We start from the raw sequence: 15161 nt of genomic DNA on the forward strand, positions 1-15161 counted from the left end.
CTCAGGAAATTACATGCATTGCTCAGGAAAAGGGATTTTTTGGATACCTTATTCCCTTCTGAATTTTGTGAAGAAATAGCGAAAATTTTCTACTTTGAGTTAGTGCTATTTTCAATTGGCCATGAGAACTTAAGAATGATTTCTTTTATTTCTCCTTGGCCCTTTCTACATGAGTCTAAAAGCATGTATCCTGAAAATGGGGGGAGGGAAAGGACACTGGACAACTGAGGATCCATAGCTGAGTCCTGACATTGCATTTTAATGAACAATTACTTCTAATCCTAAAACTTAATCTGGTATTCCTGAAAATGAAAATGCTTTCTGCCATGTGGATATTGAGAACAATGAGATCATATTTGTTTTCGTATTTTCTGTAGCACATGGCCTAGTGAGATACCTTTTAACTTTTCACTGTTTTATAATTGCCAGTGTGGCTTTATAGGTTGGAGGAAAAAGGATACAAATAATGTCTGTAGGCTCAGAATGAGCCAACATAAAACAGATATTTTCTGTTTAATTCTGTAATGTCTTATTTATACAGTGAAGGTTTAATTTTCAAATATTTAAACTTGCTTCTGGCTTTTGTCTTCTTCTGTGTTCAGGCCTCTATGCTATACATTTAAAAAAATGGTCTGGTTTGATGCCATTACAGTATTAACTTGTCTTCCTATTAATTTATTTATGCATGGTTTTAAACATATCTTTCAAAAATGTAGACACTGTCTGGTTTTCAGAAAACACAACCCTCCTCTGTATTTGGATATTTCCCTCTCAATGTCCAAAGATCTTTCAGGTCTCTGTTAGACTATGATTCTTCCAGTTTTCAAAATGGTAATTATGCCCTGAAGTTTACAAGATAGTTCAGATTGCAAATCTTATAGGTCCACACAATTTTGACAAACCCTTGTAATTGGAGTTGAAATTATTTCAGGTCTAAGGAGCTAATGAAGTTCATTCATTCATACATTGTTGCACTCTACTGTGGAAGTGATTACAATGTCCTAATAATGTCACTAAAGTTTCTACTAATGTTAAAATGGTGAACTTCATAATTTATATAATATCTGAAACTGAAAAAAATGTTATCCTAGAGATGACTAGGTTTAAGTTTTAAGCTGTTGAGCTAAAAATATTTTAGAAAGTGCACAGCAACACACAAAAAAATATTTGCTTATTTTGTTTCCTACATGGGAGCACAGGCAGAAGCTCTTTGTATGAGGGCATAAATATGTAAGTAGGGTTCAGTTATTTTTTTCGCAGATGACATTGTTTTGGCTGCTCTCTCTTGATCCCCAGATATTTCCTCAGAACACTCAATGTTATCTTGTTGCATAGAACAGCATCTTTCAGCATGTGTTTCTTAATGTTAATTGGTGTTAAGTGGGGGTAGGGAGAAGGCAAGTTCACTGATTAAATAAATTTGGAAAAAGAAACTCTTAGTTTTGTAGGGCTTCTCAGAAGCTAGAATGTGCTAATGTTCAATTTGAAACCCTGAGAGGGAAAAGATATTCCATACGTATACAAAATTTTCAAAAAATTTCCAAACAGAACATATCCTGAGAGGCTATGTTGTAGAATAACACCCTCCTTTTAAACTACAAATTAATCATCAATTAAGGTTCATATCCAGTCAAATTTCCTTCATGAGCCCTGTCTCAATCCCTCAGTTAAAGGTCATCACTGCCTCTTTGGCACATTACTGCACTCTTATGGCTCTTAAAATTCTCATTTCCAGTATAATCCCCGTTCTTTTTTTTTTCCCTCTCCTTTTTTCCCTCTCCTTCCTCTTTTTTTCCCTCTCCTTCCTCTTTTTACTTTCCTCTCCTTTGTTCCTTTCTTCCCCTCCCCTCCCCTCCCCTCCCCCCCCCTCCCCACCTCTCCCCCCCCTTCCCTTCCCTTCCTTTCCCTTCTCTTCCCACGGTATCTTTGTTCTCCACTAAATTAAAGCACCTGGGGATGTGGATTATCCACTATTCACCTGTTTTCTCTAACATGTAATATAGTATTCTATGAGTTTTAACCCCATAACTTTGTAGGAACTCAATAAATGCATGCTGAAGGACTGAAACCATCTTTGTCTCAAATGCTTGCTATTGATTTCAAGAATCCCTCTAGAAAATAAAATATGTTTCTTCATCCATTTGAGAATATATAGATTAGACTTTTATTTCTAAATGTATCTTTATGCTCAAGGTGTTTGAGCGACAAGGAGAATAATTCACCACAACCAAGACTTCTACTGTACTCAAAAAATTCAAACTTAACAAGACTCATGCAAGGTCGTTTTTATTAAGCTTTATGATTAGATTACAGTTAAGTATTTCAGGGATTACTTCATTTGAAAAGAAGACAAGACATTTTAGGAAACATTTCAACAAACTCTAAAGACTTCACAGCTACTGGGAACAGAGCACATCTACTCTGCAGTTAACAGGTATGTTAATGGAAAGAAGCTGAGTGACAACTGGTCCTCTCCTATACAATGATTATCTTGGACAAGTAGCTACAGAGAAAAGTGCACGACTATTATGGAGCTAGAGCTATCTTGTATCTAAATCCATCCTTTTTATTACAGATAGGACTTGGAGGTCACATATCAGAAGGTAAATGATTCAGTATAAGCTACACGTCAAGTATTCTATGTGTAGTATTAGTGCTAATGTGATTAGCTTATGTTTTTAAAAATCAAGAAAACAACAATTTTGTGTTTAAAACCCACCATAATATATTAGTGACTGCACGAGATGCTTAACCATTGAGTATTCTTCTTTCTCCTTGTGGTTTCTTTATGAGTTCTTCTGAGAAATTTTCATTGTGACTGTCTTAACCTCTGTATACTCATGGAAACCGTATTCTCCCCTGGAGAGAGTGGGGAAACAAAAAAAACCACAGAATTTAGCACAGCGGTACAAAATGCACTATAATCCATGATCTGGTGCATGTTTGTTCTTGCTTATCTGGCTAGGAACAAAGGAAGATATTTTCTGTGTACAGAAGCTTTCCAAATAGCAGCTAGCCAACCATAAGATATCTGGTCTTACATAAATCTCTTTGTGGGGAAAGTTTCAAACAATTTTTTTTTGCATTTTAAATGAGCATGTATACTCAGTTGATTTTCACAGAAATTGTCCACTTTTGACATTGTTCTGTCTGACTATAAAAGAGCTTACCACACACACACAAAAATTCTAGTTTAAGTTAAAATAAATAAGACAGACATAGTACAAGAGGAGAAGTATTAATATACAGGGTAGGGCAAAAGTAGATGTACAGGTGTTTGTATGAAAATAATACCATAATTAATAAATAATAAGAATAATCAAAAGGGATGTGTTTCAACAGAGTTCTGTGTTTTATGTACTCACACCTGTAAACCTCCTTTTGTCTCACCCTGTATAATCATTTGAGTGGCATAGAGAAACTAGTAAATTCAAATATAACTTAGCTTAGTTATTTACCCCATGTGATTGACCCAGAAGGGATGAAGGGACTAAGTAGGACCATGCTTCCACTTTTATTCTAACAGGCCCTAACGGAGAGGTCTTGAAACAAATTATTTTCTAGCTGCAGTTTTAACAATATCTTTTGACTCTTGATTTTTGGAAAAATAAAAAAAATCTGACCCATTGTTAGACATTTTTCTTCCTTTTTTTTTAATTTATTTTGTTTTGAAGAAGGAGAGAGGTTTCATTGGCCTAAATTCAGGCCTTTTGGACTTCTTGTGGTTGCGGGTTTTCCTATTCATAGCCCTGCTGTTTCTTTGCTTATATAACTCTTGAATCAAACCCAAATGATCAGAAATTAACCTGAGACAATCAGTTGGAACTCTGGCATTGTATCTTGCTCTCAGGTTTGTGAAGACCTCCTACCAGTTTTGAAAACTGACTATGATTTATCCTTTGATAAAGAGATAACTAAAAAGATTAGGCTAAATTATTCTCTATATTGTCTTGATAAGAGGATTAAATTACCTGTACCTAAGAGTACTCTTAAAATCATAACACTAATGCATATATAAGCTTACAGAGGAAAAAGATCTTGATCCTTTCTGCCCCTCCCTTCTGGTGATGTGGGCAGGTATGTAGAAGACAACTTTTTCTTTTGGGTAACCTAATCCTTTTACACTGACTCTTTTCTTGGGCCATTAAGCTCCTGAAAATGCCTTCTAGAAGCTTCAATGAGCATGTTCTTCAAAGTAATTAAAGGGTTTAGCCTCAGTTGTCTGAAACCCATTAAAGGATAACATTTTAGTATTATCTTGCAAAGTTAGAGAAATTAATCCATGATTATTGCCAATAAGTGTCCCACTGTATTTTGGGTTACAGCACACTGGAAATGCTCATGACAGCCCTAAGTATATCATCATACTCAGTTTGAAGTAAGTCCCGCTCCTTACTATACCTATGCATATATTATGTGTATGATATAACACAACATCTCTTTACACTTCTTTTGCCTTACTTGTCTGTGGGTGACTAGTTCTGTGCTTCTAAAATCTTCAATATACCAATAACCTGGGAACTGACTGAAATGCTGATTCTGCTTCAGGAGGTCCAGAGAGAGGCTGGAGACTGTGTATCCATGCTTCTCACCCAAGCCCTATACTGTGGTAACAAGTTGTATCTGTTTTTTACTCCCGACCCAGAAATTAGCCTGATATTAATCAAGGAGGCACAGAGGAAATGTTGGCTACACTGACAACATTTTCCTGCTCCCCTTTTCCAAAAAACACAGGATGAAAGAAATATGTCGTGGAGTGCTAAGAGCCAATAAACTTTGAAATGGCACACTAGTGAAGTGTCAGTTCTGTTAACCTAAGTAAAAATTAGTGCAATTACACAAAGGGAGGAATTTCAGCCATTTAACCGATTCCAGTGCCAGCATCATGACCCGGGATGCAAATGCAGGATCAGATAGTCAGCATCACCACCACAATGTGTCTACATATACTATTTTGGGGTCTCTGAGGACTCTATCCCCAACTGATGGATTCTACCTTTCTGCTATTGAGGATAAATTATAATTGAACTCTTGGGAGTTGCTTGAGGTTATCACTTTAATAGTTCTCTTTGAACATCTTATAGAAAAGGACTTGTTTATTAAGTTTGTCAACTTTGATTTCAGGTGGACATAAATAGTAGCACCTTCAGCTAGCATTTTTGAAATAAAAAATTACCATATAAATTTTTCCTTTGTATTTTAAAGAAGAAAATTATCTATGCACACATTACAGATTTTTAAGAAATTACTCAGGGTTGATATCTGTTTTTCATCTCTCTCTTTTTTGATTTCCTTAATGCCTCAACCTTAAAGTTTGACCAAATGGTATTAAACAAAATTGGCATATTTGGTTTATTTTAGTTGTTTCATCATTTTTAATTATTTTATTTTCAACATTCCTAGGGAAACGTGTTAGAGAGCTGGGCCAGCATGAACTTACTGTTCTTCAGAATAATCTAACCTTTGTTTTAACTTTGTGTACAAATAATTAGTTTTGTCAAGGGACTCTCTAATAATGTATATGATAAAGGAAAAGGACAAGGAAAGGAAGAAACCATTATTCAGCCCCCACTTTGTTACAGTTACAATACTACAGAATAAACATGCAGTAGGTCATTTTATTCTCATATTCATCTTAAGAGGAGTGTTAACATCTCCACTTTAAACAGCAGGAAGTAAAGGCTCGAAAGTTGTACAAACTTGAACCAGGCTGCACGGTTAGCAAATGATGTAGCCAGGATTCAAATACAAGTTGGTTAATCTTTAATTATGTTAAAGATTATGCACTTCACAATGCCATGCACTTTTTATGGGTTGATCTTTTGCCATTCTTACCTCCTCAACAACATTTTAAAGATACCCATAGCTTTTCACTGCTCCACTAATAACATGTAACCCAATTTTCTTGAATTCAAAACTTCCTAATCTGTGTCCTATTTAACTCTAGACTTACACTTCCCACCCACATAAATCCCCACTAGCCAACCAAATTCACTAGCCCTTCACCTTGCCACAGGTAACATTCTGTCCAGAACTGCCCCTTTTCCACTTACTCAATTCCTGCACTTGTTTCATGCCCTCAATTGACTCCTATCTTTTTTGTAAGGTCTTTTCTTATTCTATCCACTGCCATTAAGTTTTTACTCACTGAATTTATACCAGAGTTACAACCATGGAATCATAAACATGACAAGTAACTCATAGACCTTCTACTTTCTTCTTCCACTCTTATCCCCACCACAAATGCTGTCCTTAATGGACAGATTAAAATTGTGAATTAGATGCCATAAATGCTATATATACTCTAGGGGGGCCCCAATTTTTTGTACTTTAACACTGTGCTTGCACTTTATCTGCTTCTCTACCTCTGTGAGGTATAGGCTCTCAGTCTAATAAAATTTATTTCATAGTGTATGTAGGCGATTTTGCACTATCTTTTTACACATTCCTCTTGCCACCACAGTTATATAAAAGATGGCACATGGTATCATGTTTTGGGGCTCCTTGGCTTATATAAATATAAGTACTTAATGGATATATGTTGAGAAAGAGGGTGTATCATTTTATTATTTCCTTTTTTCACTGACTCTCCAAAGATAATTATTTCATTGTAATTTTGCTGATTTATTTAAATGATAAAGTACATGCATTCCTGACCTTTAGCAACTGAGACTCACTTCTACTTGCTGTTTATAAAATGGCAGCTTTACTATGTTTGATTCCATAGGGTTTGTATATAATGTGCTTTTCTTCCTTACGGCTTTTAAAATTTATTGCTAAATTGACGTGGACAACAAGGCAGCAGTTGGTAGGGAGAAAGGGATATAAGGGAACTAAATGGTAATGAGGTAAAATATAATAAAGATTATATAGTTTTAAAAAATCATTGCTAAATAAAAGAAACTTTTAAGAAATCAAGTGGTTAAAATTGCTTGAACAAAATTCAGCAAATATAATGCCACTACTTCCATGCATAGATATATATGTGCACATTTAAAAAGTCTCTATGCCCTGGTTTAAAAGCAACTAGAGGCTCATAAATGCTTTTTATACATATTCTTAATTTAATCATGACTATAAAACATTTTTTCTTTAGTCTCATTTCCTTTTCAGTTTAGATTTTAGTACCAAGAATAACTCATTCAGGTAATTTAAAATTTGGGGGTCTACATCAATAATAGTTCAACAAATGAGACCCATTCTTCTTACACTGAAAACATTTTTTAGATAAAGACACCTAATCTACTTAAGAGGCATCATATTCAAACCATCACAGTGTCCTTATATTTGCACACTTCTTACAACCACAAATTTGTAGTTTCTAGCTTCTTTCTGGGAATGTTTTCAATGACCAATGTAAAGTGCTTAGTATGGTCCCTTATGAATAGTAGGATTTTATTGAGTTACATCTCCCTTCTGCCATTAAAGTTTTGTACTGAGGGGGTAAACCCAGCATTTAAAGAAGTTATTTGGCATTTTGAGTCTCTGGGAAAGAACAGAGGCAAGAGTTAATTCAAGTAGTAACTATGGAATAATTCCTTGGGAATGACAACCATTTTTATCGAGGTAAGTATCTTAACAGAAAATTTTCTTACAGTTCTCGTCCATTTCCAGACATCTTGAATCCACCAAAGGGACATTGGGCAGATACCACACTATAGCAATTCACCCTGGAAAGAAAAAAATATTATAGATTATATTTAACTTATGAAATAACTCCTAAATCTGGAATTTTAGAAAATTCAGAGAACTCTTTAAGAACTCCATTAATTTCAATAAAACATAGTCATTGTGATAAAAAGTAGCACTATATATTAGATTTCAGAAGTACATGTACATATATACTGCCTATAAACAAATACAAAGGTACCACTCTGTGTGCGTAGCCATTTTGATATGACATTATGTCCCTTAGAAGTTGTAGTTTGAATTATAAAAGATAGACTAGCCATAGGAAAAGGGATATGGCTTGCTAGAGAATTACAATAAGTTTTGTAATTCTCACAACTCTTGAGAGTTGTGTACTTAACAGGCTAGAATTAATTTTTTTCACAATGATAAGATGGATCATATTATTCAGTTCGCTTTTAAAAATTAATTGATTTAATAACTGCTTCAAATGAGGCCTCAGCAGGAGTTGGATTTCATTATTAATTTGTTTACTCCTTGCCATATTTCTGAACAAATATAATTACAAAAACATGAGCAATTAGAACTAAAGAAAGAACTATGGTAAAAGATCAAGACAAGGGAGAAAGGTAGAAGGCAGTGATGCAGGACACGAACAATTTGTTTAGCCTTAAGTTCCCTGGCAGCCAAAGTGAACAGCAAAATTTAATTATCTCCATGATTCTCATTATACATAAGAGGAAAACAATATGACTTAAAGAAGGAACATTATTCTTTTAAAATACTTTCCCTCCCTTTATGCCATTATAATAGGTGAATGATAGTGTTACTTCTAGATAAATTGTATTATGCTTGGAAAAGTTTGGTTATTAATTTAATCCTGAGATAATATACAGACATTTTCTCAATTAGAAGCATTTATTATCTAATTCCCAGAGTTCCATATTTTCATTGGACCACAGAGTTCTTCCCATCCAATCTCTCTTCCTGGAGGATGGTTCCTTAAATAAACTTACACTCTCAAAAGACGACCTGTCTCCACTTTACTTCATTGCTCTTTCAACTGCAAAATCAAGTCGTTATTTTGAAATTATGGGTAAAATACCCAAAACTCTGGAATTCAATAGTTGTCTGGAAAACATCAAGCAGTGACTATGTTTGGCACAATTCCAGAATATTCTTATGTTTTAAAATATACAGTAAACATTCTTACATTTTAAGATACACAGTAATGAAAATATGGTCACCTCTGTTTTAATAGTAGAGAAATTTCTGCCTGGGGATTCCCCTGCCTGGGGATCCAGGGGGAACAATGTCACAATAAGCCTCCTAACCAAACAAACAAATACCATTCTGCTATTACAAAGTCAAGAAAACTAAAATGTGTCTTTTTTAAAAAGCACAGAAAATGAGCTTGCCCTTTTGACTCTATACTGGAAAGGAAACTGTGTTAGTATACATAAACAGGGAACTGAGAAATATTCAGTTAGAGAAAACTAAAATGATCAGCCTTGCCAACTGATTCTCTGTTTAAGATCCTTTCTTGTTATAAAGAGAGGTGCTATGCCCACAAACCCTGGCTCTTCCCCTTAGAACCTGGATGATCTTGGGAAAGTTATCCAGCTTCTCTAAGCATATGTTTCCTTCTCTGTAAAATGGGCATGATGATATTTAATAGGGTCGATACGAGGTGTAAGGTGATGTATAGATCATGCTTTATACAGTGCTTGATACAGTAAGTCTTCATACAGTGCTTCATACAGTAAGTCTTTAGTAAATAGAAATAATATACACACATACAATAGCAATGAGTTTTATTAATAATTGGATCATAGGATAATTCTACATTAATCACTAGCCATACTGATTATTCAAGAATAATTCCATTTTATTAAGAGTCATTGAAAGAAAACACCCATTACAGGAAAAATCAGGCTTTTGAGCAGTGGTCCTCAGTCCTAGTTACATATGCGAATCATGTGAAAGCTTTGAAAAATACTCTTTAAATAGAGGAGCTGTGCCCAGACTCAATCAGGGAGATCGATGCAATTGGTAGGTTTAATGTACACACTCCCCTACCTCAAATCAGTCTATATACATTTAAAGCTATGCAGACTACTCTAATGTGTAGCCAGGGTTGAGAATCACTGCCTTAGAGTGGGAAGTTGGTCTGAATTTCAGCTGTCATTCATTGTGTGATCTTTCTTAAAAAATTATTTTATTGTTGTTCAATTATAGTTGTCTGTATTTTCTCCCCACCCCTTGCCCCTCATCCCGTCCAAACCCACCTCCCTCCCTTGCTTCCACACTCCCCCTTGGTTTTGTCCATGTGTCCTTTATAGTAGTTCCTGAAAACCCTTCTCCCCTCTATCTCCTCCCCCCTCCCCTCATTGTGTGATCTTGATCAATTACTCAATATCACTAAGCTTTTATTTTTGCATTGGTAAATATGACATATTTAAGAAGCTCTAAGGCAAAAAAAGAGAATGAACATAAAAAACTCAGTGCTGTGCCTAGTGTAGGGTACATGTTAACTAAACGATGACTCTCCCTTTGTCAAGGGACAAGATCCTGGAGCTATCAAGAGGGGTAGGGATTGCTTGTCTGTTTCTTCAATATCTAACAAAAATTTTAATTGGAATAGATGTGATATTGTCAGGAAGGAAAATAATTTTGGGCTGTTGCCAGAACTGAGGGCATGAAGATTTGACAAGAAAAAAATACCAACAAAGCAGTTCAGGGGGACTAGGCAGGGGATAAAATAGCTCGAGAGGCACAGCCTCAGCATTTATATCCTCTATATTCAAGTATAAAAATCAGAGATGTAAATCAGGTAAAAAACGAGAGGGATGTGATCCTCAAAACTCAGTATGTTCTTCCAAATTAAGATCTTCAAATATCTCTAAAAATCCCAGAGTAAGAAGCCAATGTAAGAATTAAATGTTTGCATACATAAGGGCACCAAATAAGTATTGTCTTATTATCTAATTAACTTGGTTAAAATACAACTTTTATTTCCCCTGTGTATAGCATAGTACCAAGTGCCTACACATTACATGGTAAAATTTATATTGTATTACCCAAGCATCAATAAAATATTTTGGGCAAGCAATTTCAGGAGGCTGGGAGGCATTAAAGAAAATACCCTTTTAAAATTCTTCCAGTATAGCAGGGTTTTGTTTGTTTGTTAACAATTGTTTTTCCAGCTGGCCATGTGATTCTCAATGAAAAAAACAAAGTCTGAAAAGGTTCAAAGTAACCTGTTAATGCAGTTAACATTGAAAAGGCAGTATGTTTAACTTTGACTCACCAGACTGTTCCCGCCTGCAGAGCAGAGGAGATTGTAATGGCTTTATCTAGGTCTTTGGTGAAGATTCCTGCCGATAAGCCATAGAAGGTATTGTTTGCTCTCTTGATCACGTCATCCACAGATTTAAACTTCATGATTTGCTGCACTGGCCCAAATATCTATAGCACAAGAAATGAATGAAATAAAGTAATAGGTTAAAACTAAATATTTTAAATTATATTATAGTGTTTTGCCTTACAAACTATCCTAAAATAAGACTTTGCTTCTCATCTGAAACCTATGTGTAAGAATTGAAGTAGCAGCTGCTGGAATACTAGGATAAGACAGGTGTTCTCTTTGGAAGATGAGGTACAAAAAAAAAGGACATGTTTATTTTCTAGAATTGGTTTTAGTCTTCCAAGAACTTAATGATTATTCATGAAAGCATTAACTACAGAGTTGCTTTTCCATTTAGGAATATTTAAAATCTTCTTCCCAGTTATCCTCATTTCCCAAGTAACTACATAAACAGCAAACCCAAGTAGGTCATGTTTATTCTGCTGCATAAATGAGTTGGCAATGATTGATAGTAATGTTTTCAAAATCAGTTTACCATCAGTTGAAATATCAACTATTATATTGGTTTTAGATCTCTTCATAATCAACCCAATTGGTTGAATCCACGTGAATTTTTGTTCAGATTTTACTCTTCAGCCAAACCTTATTCAACTCACATATACCAAACAAAATGATTCTTTACTGCAAGAGCTTAAATCTTTACGCACTCTGTGCCAGGCAGAGCACAAGTTCATGGACAATGCCTGTAAGTAATCATGGGACAGGGGGCAAAAATCACTATTTGCTAATTTCAGTCTGAACCCTCTCACTTTTGCTGAACTCTCTGGCTAGTGCAGCCCAAACTCAATGTCTTCTGTCATTGACAGAAGCTACTGTCAAATTAGGAACAGGCAGTTACTACTGTCAAATTAGGGAGACATGCAGAACCAGGTCTGCAAATGGGAAATAAACAGGAAAAGCAAAAAAGCAAATGTGTGTGGATAATCAAACAAGTTTTTTTCTCCACATCGATTTAGCCCTCCCCTGAATTACAACTTCTGCACTTACTGACAAATATCTGTTTTATTAGAACTGTCATTCTGGTTTATCTTGGTTAACACCAGATAGAAAGAACTAGGAAAAAACTTCAATTAAAGAATCATTTATTCCCAGCCAGGGTACATTCCTGGGTTGCAGGCCAGAACCCCCAGCAACCGCACATTAGTGTTTCTTTCTCTCTCTCTCTCTCTCTCTCTCTCTCTCTCTCCCCCTCTCTCTCCCCCTCTCTCTCTCTCTCCCTCCCTTCCCTCTCTGAAGATAAAGAAATAAAATAAAATCTTAAAAAAAAAGAATCATTTATTGTTTTCCTATAATATTCATAAAATGGCTAGCTTGTGTGCTACTTCAAAGTAGGAGCCTAGGGCCATGTGCTCTATTTAATTAAAATTATGAAAGATATTAGCACATTTATTACAGTAACTGCTATGTATCTAGGTTTCAGGTTACAATATCATGATTAGACTTATAAAACACAGGAGAAGGTCTTTGGACTCAGGGGTAAACAAAGAGTTTATAGAGTTGACACCAAAAACACTATACATAAAAGGAAAAATGAATAAACTGGACTGCCTCAAAATTAAAAACTTTTGTTCTGAGAAAGATCCTGCTAAGCATATGAAACAATAAGCTAGGGAATGGGAAACATTATTTGCAAACCACATATCCAACAAAAGTACAAGGATATATAAAGGACTTTCAAAACTCAACATAAAAATTAAACAATCCAATTAGTACATGGACAAAAGATATGAAGAAACATTTCATTAAGGAAGATAACAGATGGGAAATAAGCAAGCATAAGAAAAGACATTCAACATCATTAGCAAATGCAAATTTAAATAACAATGAGCTATCACTACATAACTATCTTCATGGTTGAAGTAAAAATTAGTCACAATACCAAATATTGATAAGATAGAGAGAAATTAGATCACTCATACATTGCTAATGGGAATAGGAAATCTTTTAGCCACTTTGGAAAACAGTTCGGCAGTTTCTTAAAAAACTGCATTTACTATATGACTCAGCAATTGCACTCCTGGGTATTTATCCCGGAGAAATGAAGACTTATGTTCACTCAAAGACCTGTACACAAGTGTTTATAGCAGCATTTTTTATGGAATTTCCAAACTAGAGCCAACCCAAAAGCTCTCCGACAAGTGAATGGTTAAACAAAGTGTGGTACATCCACGCTGTGGAATACTACTCAGCCATAAAAACGAAAGACTATCCTTACGTGCTACAACCTAGATGAATCTATATAGAGAGATCTATGTTGAGTGACAAAAAGCCAACTCTGAAAGGTTACATGAAGTATAATTTCGTTTATTTAACATCTTGATATGACAAAACTGTAGAAACAGAGAATAGATTTATGGTTAAGGAAAAACCAAGGTGGGGTAGAAGAGACATGGATTTGGCTGTTAAGGAAAAACATGAGGGAGTGAGTCATGTGGTAACGAAAGACGGATCTGTGTCTTGACTTTTTCAATGTCGACACACTTGCTGTGAAACTATAGTTTTGCAAGATGTTAGCATTGAAGGAAACTGGGTAAAGAGTACATGGGATTTTTGTGTATTACGTCTTCAGTAATAGCTAAATCCACATCTCAAAATAAAAAGTTTATTTAAAAAACTGCATATAATTTTATCCTTTCCAATGACTTTCAAATATTTTATTTCCAAAAGAGAAAAAGCAACACTGAAGATACTATTTTCATTTCTTTAAGTCGGTGAAAGAAGCACCCAGACATCGTTAAGCATCCTGATCAGTGATTGGCTGGATATTCTTGGCCTACCCAATGAATTCCATACTATTTTTATTATGGATCACAACTTTAAACCTTCACCAATAATAGGAATAAAGAATAATGTTCACTGAGAAAGATGTCCAAAGAGCTGAGAGTTTTAAAGGGACACTGTGCACATACATATGAGAACAAAATATGGCAATAGAGGGAACAGAAGAGAGCAAACCCTTTACCTCCTCCTTGGCGATGCGCATCTCATCTGTCACATTCGAGAACACGGTGGGCTGGATAAAGTAGCCTTTATTTCCCCAAGGTCCTCCACCACATTCCAGCTTGGCCCCTTCTTTCTTCCCACTCTCAATGAGTTCAAGTATTTTTTGATGTTGTTCCTTATCAATCTATTTGGAAAATGTCACACGAAAAGGGGAAAAAATAGCAACTTGTAAAAGGAATACATTACATGGCCTTTTACTGAGGGCCTCACAATGCTAGGATAGAGTTGTTAAGTCAAATAATGAAAACAGCTGACAAAGGCTCAAATTCATTCTTTTGGGTTTATTTTATTTTTGTGATTTTTGAAGACATTTTTAATGATGTTTTCATGAACCTTGAAGGTAGAGATTTATGTTTAGTGCTTGTTTAGTGTTATGTTTAGTGTTATGTTTAGTATTATGTTTAGTGTTTTACTGTTATATAAGACAAGAATATTGGTACTGCAAACACATATAAACCCTTTCACATGACTATCATTTATTTACACTATAAGAAATGCCTATTAATAATCAAACACGATTGCCTGTAAACTGTAGTCCAACTGAAATAAAAAGAGTGATAAGAGGAAAAAAGAACTTTGATACTGGGTTGAATTAGTGACAGTTGGACAGCAGAGGCTGTGGGACTTGAGAAGGACTCCTAGGCTTCTGTTTGGTTCTCCTCCCTCCTTATCATCTCCTCTGTCTGGGTCCAAGCTGACCACAGCCTGGCCATCCTCCCCAGTCCCGATCCCCCTGGGGCAGTCGCTGGGTCTGGTTTCAATTTCTGGCCTGATAGTTACCATCTTACTTCATTAAACGGGCCACATCTAAACATGTGACAAGAACGATAGAACTTAAATGGTTTGTTAAATAACAGTTTTATAAGGAGGAAAATGAGAGCAGAGTATTGTCTGGGAACACCAGGAGCACCTCCCTCTCCTCCGTGCACTGGAATCGGCATTACCTATTGTCTCAATTCCTGTGTTTGAACATTGAAAGACTGGTTAACTCTTGGACTCTAAACCACTGGTGAAGACTCTTTTGTCTCAGGTAAGACTGAAGTTAAGTTTTAAAGGAAAATCTTTAGAGATCAAGGAGTTAAGGTGAGGGCCTCTTGCCAGT

At 35.4% G+C, this 15161-nt stretch overlaps 1 protein-coding gene across 1 annotated transcript in view; it reads right to left on the minus strand.

Annotated features, from left to right (window-relative positions):
* Positions 1–2270: 2270 nt before the first annotated feature.
* The window catches only part of ALDH1A1 (aldehyde dehydrogenase 1 family member A1), a 54169-nt gene continuing 41278 nt past the window's right edge, over positions 2271–15161 (minus strand). Inside the window, exons 10-13 of the mRNA XM_045840867.1 lie at positions 14019–14183; positions 10940–11097; positions 7596–7670; positions 2271–2859 (exon numbers count right to left, since the gene is read on the minus strand). Coding sequence (XP_045696823.1) covers positions 2787–2859; positions 7596–7670; positions 10940–11097; positions 14019–14183 — 471 coding nt within the window. The 3' untranslated portion in view covers positions 2271–2786. The remainder of the gene's footprint in view (positions 2860–7595; positions 7671–10939; positions 11098–14018; positions 14184–15161) is intronic.

Source organism: Phyllostomus hastatus, unplaced genomic scaffold (assembly GCF_019186645.2).
Source record: "Phyllostomus hastatus isolate PE091 unplaced genomic scaffold, TTU_PhHast_1.1 phas_contig_34, whole genome shotgun sequence".
NCBI lineage: Eukaryota > Metazoa > Chordata > Mammalia > Chiroptera > Phyllostomidae > Phyllostomus > Phyllostomus hastatus.